The following is a 10,598-nucleotide window of genomic DNA, read 5'->3' on the forward strand; positions in this document are numbered from 1 at the left end:
GGATGAAATCTTCTCAATAGAAAATAATAATAGTTGGGATCTTGTCGAACTACGAGAAGGAGTAAAACCCATAGGTCTTAAATGGGTATTTAAAATCAAGAGAAATGCGGATGGGACGATCAGTAAGTATAAAGCTCGCTTGGTAGCTAAGAGATACATTCAACGTCACAGTGTGGATTATGATGAGGTGTTTGCCCCAGTTGCACGTATTGAGACTATCAGACTAATCGTGGCTCTTGGTGGATCACACAGTTGGGAACGAGCAAGTTGAAGTTGAACACATCAGAGCAGAAGGCGGATATTCTTACTAAGTCACTTGGAAGAATAAAATTCAAATAGATGAGAGAACTGATTGGAGTACAAAATGTGTGTGATGAGTTCAAGCTTAAGTGGGAGATTATTGGATAAGCTTGAGTTTGAAGATTTCCTTTTCTATGTTGAGGTTTATCTACTAAGTTTAGGAAATCATGATTTGTGATAATACTAATTGAATTAGGATTTGATGATGACTATATATTGAGTTGCATCCAATATGATTTTATGTGTGATTGCTTTTGTGTGAAGCTTTGATATTGAATAATAAAAAGAAGGACTTCTTGTTACTTTGAGCTTCTATAAATATTGCAGAAACTCAGCTAAAGAACGCCCCGATGGATTTGTTTGATAGCGATGATGAGACGTGTAGTTTAAGCTCCTTCTACACCATGCCGTCTGAGAGACCTCGCATGGATGAAGTTCACGTTCCCAAAGATTTAATGTTGGATCAATCTCTTGATGCTCTCTATGAGAAAAGGTAGCTAGGGTTCCTTCTCTATATCACTTTTGTTTTTGTTTTTGTTTTTGTGGGTTGAGTTTTGATGTGAAACTAATAAATATTTGGATTCCTTTGTGGATGTGAAGGAGTTCAACGAGAGAGCAAGCTTTGGCCTCCATTGTTGACGCATTCAACAGCGACTTGCAGCATGAGTTTGTGGAAAAGAAGTAACTATCTCATACTCTATTATTCCTTCTTCAAAAATCTTTTATACATATAACTAATTGTGGCTCTGTATTGATGACACCTGATTGTTATCTAATGTTTCTTCTTCAACGTTGTAGCTTTGCCACCTTGTTGCATCGGTGTTTACACTGCATCAAGAAAGGGTCCAGTAAGGAGTCCTCACTAGCATCACATGTTATTGGTTAGTCACCGAGGAACAAGCAAACTTATGCATCATCTTTTTTTTTATTGAGCTATATACTAACAGTTAATGTGGCGTTTCCAGGGTTGCTAGCCTTGACTGTTGGACTTGGGGATCAAGCACAAGAGATTCTAGAAGAATCTGTCACTCCTCTTTCTCAAGCCCTTAAATCTAGTAGTGAAGCCTTGAAAATAACTTCGGTATGGATAATTTCATAATCTATTACCTATTTATTCTGTTAAAAGTTTCTATATTATTTGCTGATGACATCATGCCACTTTCATTGCAGATTCTTGAGTGTTTAGCAGTGATAACCTTTGTTGGTGGAACTAATTCAGAACAAACAGAGAGATCTATGCAAATAATTTGGCAGATGATTCACCCTAAACTGGTTTCTAATGTATGCATCTTACTCTGGTTCCTAATTAGGTTTATTAAGAAAGTAGGTTGTTTAATCTAAAGTAAGTGGGCGTTTTGTGTAGGTTGTTGCAACCAAACCTTCACCTCTTGTGATAACAACCGTTGTCTCTTCATGGGCGTTTCTACTCACCACAGTTGATAAATGGACCCTAGGTCCTAAAATTTTGCAAGAGTGAGTGGAACTTAGTCCAGTTTATATTAACCTAGTGTCACTTATTAATGGATATATAGGAGCTGATTAGAATGTTGATATCATTGCAGAACCTTGACTTATCTCTCCACGCTCTTGGAAAAGGATGACCGTTCTGTACGTATAGCTGCTGGTGAAGCGCTTGCTCTTTTATTTGAGTTGGGAACTCTAGCGAAGTTTGATGCCAAAGCCAAAGGGTCTGATAATGGCTCGGTGAAAGAAGGAAGTGTGTCTCATGAGGCATTTGTAAACATGGATAGATTGATATCTAAAGTCACTAATGAAGTTAGAGACCTCGCTATAGAGGCAAGTGGTAAAGGTTGTGCTAAGAAAGATCTCAACACACAACGAAGTTTGTTCAAAGATCTTGTTGAGTTTCTTGAGGTATATATTTTTACCTTTTTCTATGCTTCTGATGAGTTTAATGTTGACAATTTTTAATATAAGATTTTTTGTTTGAATTATGATTAGGGTGGAGTAGCACCTGAAACCTCTACAAAGGTTGGAGGGACCTCTATAGAGACGTCAACGTGGTGCCAGATGATACAGGTTTCTCTCAATCTTAATAGAACTTGTTATGTTGTTTGTTTCTTGTGACTGGTTTTTTTAACATATGTTTTTTTTTTTTCAACAGTTGAATTTTTTGAAGCATTTCCTTGGGGGTGGCTTTATTAAGCATATGCAGGAGAATGAGTTCCTTCACGATGTGTTTAGTTTCACTCCAAAGAAGATTGGTGGACATTCTACTATGAGTAATGAAGAAAAGGTTTGTTTTGTGACAACTTCATATTTCCTCTTCTTTCTTTTCCTTTGATTATTTGTGGTTTTGATAATGAGTGAGCGGTGTTTAATGTTCTCATCTTCGTTATTTGTGGCAGAGGTTTTTTCAATCACCAAACTCAGCTGTCAGCAAAGCAAGGACGCAATTCATGAAGAAGCAGAGGATCTCTAACAAGGAGGTCTTGTTCATTTAGTAGTTGATTTGTTTTAAATCAATGTTTTCAAAATCCAGTCTAGTTGGATCTCTTATTTGTAAATGACAAATTTTCGGTTGTTATTCGATATGAAAATTCCAGTGTTATTGAAAATTAAAAAGATGTTATTCGATGATAGATTTTAATATAATTCCATGTATTAAATTTTTGTGCTTTTAAGATCTTTTATATAGTAAATAACTTCTAAAATTTTGTATACAAATTTATTTAAAATCAGTCAACTTCAGCCAAGTATCATGAGTAAATTGTTAAACAACAAAATTTTAGAATCCACATTCATGAATTTTTAAAACCAATACCAAAAATTTAAATCTTGAAGATCATAAAAACATAGCAAATTGAGTTTAAGTTCTAATGTGACTATATTTTCTACCCACGAGCCACGGCTTAGTATCACAGCTTAAAAGTATACAACAGAAGAATCAAAAGATAGAGCAACAAAGTTTCATATCATTAAAATATTTACGAAGCAAATGCTCATTCAAAAACAACTAACAGTACCGTTTGCACAAATGAAAACACAAAAAAAAAAAATAGCAAGGCCATTTAGGATTATCAAACTTCCATGGCCAAATAGAAAAAAAAATTGGTACCTTCAACAGCTAATAATAAGGAATCACATTATATAATGCAAGACTTTTTAGACTTTAGTGTGCGCCAACTGGAATCATCTTCAAGGCAGCAGCAACAGGCATGCCAAGGAACCCTAGCACGATGCTTACGAACCACTGACCCCAGTTTAGTGGTGTTGTATCCGCAAACGTACCAAGTAGCTCGATTATGATTACTTGGAACACCACCGTACACGTCAGAACCATTACGAACACGTAGTTCTTTAGTATCCCCGTGAACACATCAATCTTTTCCATTTCCCTCGAGCTTATCTCATTGAACACCTGCAGAAAAAAAAAGATTATAATTGTGAGAACGGTCGATGTTGGCTGTTTATTTTTAAGATTCAGAGATTGTGAGAAGTTTTACCTGGCAGAAGACAAAGGTGTTGAAGATAAGGGTGTTGAGTGTTAAGTCGGAGTCGATACCGAACATTGTCTTTCCCTTTGTTTGGAGACACCATATGATGACAAGCTGGTACAGTGACTGACCAAGGATATTCCTCCACATTACATTGCTTATGAAGTTTCCTTTCCTTCCCACTGGCGTTCTCTTCATCAGGTCGTCCTGTGGTGGTTCAGTGGCTAGCGCGAGCGCTCCAAGTGTGTCCATTATCATGTTAACCCATAGTAGCTGGACAGCTGTTAGAGGCGCGTTTCCTGAGACATACAGTAGCAATCAATGCAATAGTGATGTTAGTTACAGTCCCTGAGAAGATCGGTCTTTTCAATGAGGGAAAGAGAAATGTGGTTTGGAACTAACCAGTAAGGCAGGCTGATAAGAAGTTGACAATAAGAGCCACAACGTTTACTGTCAATTGGAACTGAACAAATTTCTGAATGTTTATGTACACAGAACGGCCCCATTTGGCAACTGTGACAATCGTCGAGAAGTTATCATCTAGGATAATCACATCCGCACTCTCTTTTGCCACCTACAAATATTGGAAAATGAAGCATGAGAACTCCTTTTCTCTTGAATGTACAGGAACCATGTAAACAATGTTCTTCCATGATAACATAGACTCGAAATATATATGCAGTGTGCACCAAGATAATGAAACAGGAACAAGGAAGATTGAGGACAGACCTCGGTTCCAGAGATACCCATTGCAAGTCCAATATCAGCTTCATGAAGGGCAGGAGCATCATTTGTTCCATCACCTGTCACTGCAACCACTTCCTGAAACATTGTACGTAGGTGTCTCACCAAAGTATGCTTATCCATGGGCGACGATCGAGCCATCACCTACAAGAAGGAAATTTCTAAAGCTTGAAAATCCCGTGTAGAAGAGTATGTCTGAACTACCAACACACACGGTATAATTTGATAGTAGTAACTCGTGTTTGGCAGACAATCACCTGCAAATTTGGGATTAGTTTGAGCAATTCCTCTTCGCTTTTCTCCCGGAACTCAGGGCCTTCGATAGCTATGCCGTCATCAGTCAATATCCCGCACTCCCTGGCTATAGCCTTTGCAGTAGTAATGTTATCTCCAGTCACCATTCTGACTGTGATTCCAGCAGCTCTACAAATCGCAACTGACTCCTTGACACCAGGGCGAACAGGGTCTTTGATTCCCACAATACCTATGCAAGTGTATCCTCCACTTGGAAGGGGATCTTCTAATGAGAACTCATCACCGATTTCCAGATAAGCGAGGCAAAGAGTTCGAAGTGCTTCACTAGCAAATTCTTCGATAACGTTGTTAAGGTGATTAGTAGATGCTTCATCAAGGGGAACAACATCACCATCTTTGTTGATGTACTTATCACAAGCAGCTAACACTATCTCAGAAGCACCTTTAGAATGCACACGGAAATGCCCTTGGGCCAGCTCAATGACAACCCCCATTCTTTTCTTTGTAGAGTTAAAGGGCTCAACTTTCACAACATTCGAGGCTTGTCTTTCTTCTTGAAAGTCCCCTCCGAGTGACAACCCGAATTCTAACAGAGCAGTTTCTGTGGGTGATCCCAGTATCTCGGTTTTGTTTCCTTTCCCCACAACAATCTCACCACCAGTGTTGGTAAATATAGACTGCAGTAGAACTTTCACAGCAGACTCAGGGATGCTAGAGGCGAAACTCCTAGCAGCATCGGAGCCATTAACCTCTTTGGCTTGTCCACAGATGCAGGCTTTTACAACCGTCATGTGGTTTGTTGTCAGTGTTCCAGTCTTGTCACTACAAATAGTTGTTGCAGATCCCATTGTCTCACAAGCAGCTAGATTTCGCACAAGCGCTTTGTCGTTCATCATCTTCTTCATGGCAAAAGCAAGACTTAATGTGACAGCCAACGGCAGACCCTCTGGGACCGCGACCACAACAATCGTTACAGCAACAGCGAAATATTCCAGGACAGACATCAACTCTTCACCAGTCCAGGCCCAGTGAGAACCGTCTTGGAGCTTCCGAGTAGCCAATCCTTGCACCAAAACAGCAAACGTAATGACAGCGAAAAACAGACCAATTTTACCAATGATGGTTGCCACACCATTTAGCTTTACTTGCAACGGTGTCTCATCATCGCCGCCTTCACTTAGTGTAGCCATCAGTTTACCCCATTGAGTCCTCATCCCAACTGTAATCACCAACATCTTGCAAGATCCATCCTGGACCTTGGTACCAGAAAGAAGAAAAGGGTGGTCCACATTTACACAGATCGGTTCACTTTCTCCAGTCAAGCTCGACTCATCTATCAGAACAGAAAACCCCGAGAGAAAAAGCCCATCAGCTGGAACTTGGTCTCCAATACCAAGGTGGACAATATCTCCAGGCAATAGATCATAAATCGAGATCTTCTGCCTCATTTTATCTCTAGTAACCTGAACCACAATCTTCTTCTTCTCAGCATCCAGATCCTTGAACTGCAACGACTGCCTATAATCACTCGTGGCGGTGACAAACACAACAAGCAGAATACTCGCCACTATGCCAAGCCCATCATGAGCACCGATCGGCCACCCTTCCATGAGTATCCCAACTATAAGCGACACAAAAGCACACGCAGCCAGAATCATGAGTGTGGTGTCCTGAAGGGCTTCCCAAACAAATAACCAAAAGCCACGAGCGGGGCTTTCCGTGAACTGGTTGATTCCGTAGATCTCTTTCCTCACACTTAACTGCTCTTCAGATGTAGTACCAATGCCACTAGTAACCGACGTGCAGAGTTTCTCCGTGATGCCCTCAGTTCCACCATGGATTTTCAACTTTTTCACGTCGTGGCCCTCTACGATCGACCCCAACTCATCAGGACAAATCTCAAATCCAGCTTTTCTTACCTCTTCGGGTACTGCATACTCACTGGACAACTTTAAACCTGCAGGCAGGCACGCAACACATTGTTCTCTGTTAGTGAATATAAAATACATAACTGAACAAAAACACTAAGGACTTAGTCTGTTTCTATAACTCACCATTAATGAACTGAAGTGCAGCTTGTGAAACTAATACCGCCACTCGAAACTTTTCCTGCACATTCATAAAATAGACAAAATGGAAAAAAAAAATGGTATGAGATGAAAAGAAAGCACAAACGAACAGTATCTCTCTAATTGATACATCTTACTAAGCAAACACCACGAGTAGCCTGGAGCTCCTAGTCTTGAATTAGAAACGAAACGTAATGTAATCTCGGTCATACATAGTAATATATATAACTCACACCCAAAGTTTTAAAGTGTGGTCCAAGAATCAAGCAAGTCGTAGTTTCAAATCCAGCAACTAGGAATAATATTAAAACAAGCTCTCACTTAGATCTCTCATCTAAGAACACGAACAGTGACTCAGTGAGTCAACAAACTAACTAAAACTCGGCAGTTGCGTTTCAACGCTAAAGAGATCATCATCACTAGATCTCCAACAGTAAAGCAAAGATAGTAACTAACAACGAACTCGAAATAATCGATCGCACCTGATTAGAACGACGAATGGCCTCGGCCTCGGAACGTTTGGTGAGATTAGCAGTGAATCTGAATCGCCGCTTAGGATTCTTCACGATCCAGCAGAGCTTCCTCCAACGCTGCAACGCCTCGTCCGAGGAGTTCTTTGGCTTCACATCGCAGAAGTTCTCGTTCAAGTAGTTCTCCATTTCTCTTTTTGCCTCAGAGCTAAATCTCCACTCACTCACCTCACAGCTTTTACTTTCTCAAACAGGAGTCAGACAGACTAGAGAGAATCAAGGGGATCTCGTAGATCGAAGACGCAGAGAAGATATTATTATATTTGTATGTAAACAAGTCATTGAGAAACTATATTTTATTTATATACTGGAATAAAGGATTATTAACAAAAAAAAAGGAAGAAGCAGTGAAGATTCTCCATACATTCATTCAATTGCAGCTCTTTTTAACTTTTAGTTATTTATCTATCTTATCAGTGAAGAGAAAGAGAAACGGATGTTTTTTTTAACGCGTCGTCTCGCATAATAGTGTGAATGTGTGAGCTTCGTCGAAGTTTCCTCTCATGGAGAAAGATGGGTAGGTCATTTTTTTTGAACTTTAATGAGGAACTTTTTGTTTACTCGGCGATGACTTGGAAGTCTTGGGTGGGTCAAGAAATTCAACTTTTCTATCTACTACTGACTTACTTTTTTTTTGGGAAAATCTCATGAAAACCTTCAAAGTGGCAAGTACTTCCACTTTAAACCTCCAAATTTTATGTTTCCATAATAAATCTTGAAATTAAAGATATTCTTAACAAAAACCTTCAAAATGACTAACGTGTTTTATGTGATGTTAAAATAACTAACGTGTTTTATGTTTCTTAGAAACGACGACGAAGAAGATAGCTTCTTTGAAGTCTCTGATGTATCTGTTCATCATTTTCGCCTACGGTATTGCAATTTCATCATCGGTTTTTGCCAGAGCACAAGATGAAGAGAAGCAAAGAGAAAACCATAGGATGAAGAGACGAGAAGCATTGGGCGTAGGTTCCTTCTAGATTTCAAGGAAATTCCGAAGAGAAGCAACATCACCTTCGAATGATCTCTTTGAGGTACTATCTTACTCCATGGACTCGAAAATCTAGAATAAGAAGATTCAAAATATTAGAACTATCTTACTCCATGTTGTGTATAACACGATCTCTTTTTCACTTATAATTTTTTTTCTTAGATTTTCTATTATTTTCTTTCACAAACACTTATGATGGCTCATGAATAAAATAAAAAATGGTTTGTTAAAAATATAAGTAATTACAATAAGTCACATGTTTTATCGAAAGGAGACAGAGTTAATAACAACATTAATAGAGTTTATTATTCTGTTTATTTTAACATCACATAAAACATGTTAACCTTTTGAAGGTTTTTGTTAAAAATATCTTCAATTTCAAGGTTTATTATGGAAACATAAAATTTGGAGGTTTAAAGTGGAAGTGCTTGCCACTTATAAGGTTTTTCATGGGATTTTCCCCTTTTTTTTTCATATATAATTCGAACGTGCTCTATTTTTTGAAGGTTCAAACTTTGATATTATTATAATGGGCTTGACTAGGCCCAACTGTTTTAAGTCTTCGGCCTTACTAGCCCAACTAGCTTATTAAGATTTCGTAGTGTCCTCGACACATTGTTGTTGTACTACCCGACCACATGCCAAAAGCCCTTATACACATTTGCAGCACGATTCAATGGAGTGAAAAAACGATTTGATGATAATATAGTAAGTTGAAGACTAGCTACCTTCACTTACTATTTAGCAAAAAAAAAAAAGAAAAAAGAAAAAGACTACCTTCACACTTCACATTCTTTCAAGGGCTGGATGTAGGGGTGGGCAAATAATCCGAACCCGAAAAATCGAACCGAATCCGATCCGAAAAAATAGCACCGAACCCGAACCGAAATTGATTAAATATCCGAACGGGTTCAAAATTTCGGTATTTAAAGAACCGAAACCGAACCCGATCCGAACCGAAGTATTTTGGGTACCCGAATGTATCCGAAATAAATTTATATACTTAAATATATACATTATTTTTATATATAATGTATATTAAAATATTAAAAATATATAAGATACCTTTAAGTTTTTCAAAATACTCGAAAAATATATGCAAATAGTCGAAAATAAATGTTTAAAATAGCTAAAGTATACTGAAAATACCAAAAATAGTTAAATATCTATTGATTATTTATCCAAATAATTAAAAAAACCCAATTTATATGTTAAATTAAGGTATTTTGACATATATGTTATGAAAATTTATATGTAATATATTATCTTTTTTATAGATTTTGAAAATTTAAAGTATATAATGAATTTTGAAAATTTAAAAACATTTTAAATGGGTTATCCGAACCCGAACCGAACCCGCAAAGATCCGAACCGAACCCGAACCAAAATTTAGAAATATCCGAATGGGGCTGAAATCTTTGACCCCGAAAACCCGAAATCCGAATGGACTGAACCGAAATCCGAATGGGTACCCGAACGCCCAGCCCTAGCTGGATGGATCATCTCTTTGCTGGTCTGACTGCGTCCTGTTCCAAAGTTCAAAAGGGTGTTGCATCCAGTTCCCCACAAAACCTTATCCTTGAATCCTGCCCTGGAACATAATAATATGCAAATAGTGGTTAGACTCTGAACGTGGGGACACATAATTCATTAGCATGACCAGATGTGTAGAGTAGTAATCAGCTCTTGCAACAACTGAACTGATGTTCATTATCTCCTATTTAGTGATGTTAGTAAGACAGCTTCTCATTTGAATTAAGTTTGATAAGAATGAATTTTATAATTTAAAATATGGAGATTATGTAGAAATTAATGGATCATGAACCTTAATCATTAGAGAATGTGTAATAATATAAGTTCATACATCAAGAGTTTCAATGGAATATAATATATATATATGAGATTTGAGTTAAAAAAAATTATTGCCAATTAATTTTAAATTAGAAAACTGTAACCTAAAATTAACTCGCAGTCTAGACTTGATGCATGCATCTTACGTTTTATAATTGCAATGCCTAATGAGGCCCGGACAGCATTGCTGTTATGTGATACGCCAAGTTTTGACATGTCATTAGTAATTACTCAAAAGACAAATGTAATGTTGGTTCGTGTTTGAGGAAAAGAAAAATCAAAATAAAGTTGACATCTCAACAAAGAAGGTAGACACATGATTGAAACATACATTTGTCAACTAACACCATTCGGATTCCCCGAGACAATCATTTGGCACCTTATTTTAATTACTTGTTTA

The 10,598-nt window shown here is 37.8% G+C and overlaps 2 protein-coding genes across 2 annotated transcripts; one reads left to right on the forward strand and one right to left on the reverse strand.

Moving 5' to 3' along the window:
• The first annotated feature begins 561 nt into the window (after positions 1-561).
• LOC108821497 (uncharacterized) lies at positions 562-2,875 on the forward strand. Its single transcript, XM_056991831.1, has 10 exons — positions 562-793; positions 901-981; positions 1,099-1,181; positions 1,266-1,381; positions 1,471-1,581; positions 1,664-1,773; positions 1,863-2,175; positions 2,263-2,340; positions 2,426-2,557; positions 2,670-2,875. The coding sequence occupies exons 1-10, from the start codon at positions 651-653 to the stop codon at positions 2,763-2,765; spliced, it is 1,263 nt and encodes a 420-aa protein (XP_056847811.1). The 5' UTR covers positions 562-650; the 3' UTR covers positions 2,766-2,875.
• A 341-nt stretch (positions 2,876-3,216) lies between these two features.
• Positions 3,217-7,691, reverse strand: LOC108822214 (calcium-transporting ATPase 1). Its single transcript, XM_018595246.2, has 7 exons — positions 7,309-7,691; positions 6,812-6,866; positions 4,760-6,714; positions 4,488-4,646; positions 4,161-4,332; positions 3,768-4,057; positions 3,217-3,682 (listed from the first exon to the last, which is right to left on the reverse strand). Exons 1-7 carry the CDS (start codon positions 7,483-7,485, stop codon positions 3,434-3,436), a joined length of 3,057 nt encoding a protein of 1,018 aa, XP_018450748.2. The 5' UTR covers positions 7,486-7,691; the 3' UTR covers positions 3,217-3,433.
• Positions 7,692-10,598: the final 2,907 nt, after the last annotated feature.

This window comes from Raphanus sativus, chromosome 8 (assembly GCF_000801105.2).
Source record: "Raphanus sativus cultivar WK10039 chromosome 8, ASM80110v3, whole genome shotgun sequence".
In the NCBI taxonomy this organism is placed as follows: Eukaryota; Viridiplantae; Streptophyta; class Magnoliopsida; order Brassicales; family Brassicaceae; genus Raphanus; species Raphanus sativus.

What these genes read in the sequence shown, in the direction of transcription:
- LOC108821497 (XM_056991831.1), top strand. Translation starts at nt 651, where the DNA reads ATGGATTTGTTTGATAGCGATGATGAGACGTGTAGTTTAAGCTCCTTC. An exon ending in GATGCTCTCTATGAGAAAAG is followed by an intron (nt 794 to 900) that starts GTAGCTAGGGTT and finishes GTGGATGTGAAG; the next exon opens with GAGTTCAACGAGAGAGCAAG. An exon ending in AAGCCTTGAAAATAACTTCG is followed by an intron (nt 1,382 to 1,470) that starts GTATGGATAATT and finishes CTTTCATTGCAG; the next exon opens with ATTCTTGAGTGTTTAGCAGT.
- LOC108822214 (XM_018595246.2), bottom strand. Translation starts at nt 7,485, where the DNA reads ATGGAGAACTACTTGAACGAGAACTTCTGCGATGTGAAGCCAAAGAAC. An exon ending in CCATTCGTCGTTCTAATCAG is followed by an intron (nt 6,867 to 7,308) that starts GTGCGATCGATT and finishes ATGAATGTGCAG; the next exon opens with GAAAAGTTTCGAGTGGCGGT. An exon ending in TGGGTATCTCTGGAACCGAG is followed by an intron (nt 4,333 to 4,487) that starts GTCTGTCCTCAA and finishes CAATATTTGTAG; the next exon opens with GTGGCAAAAGAGAGTGCGGA.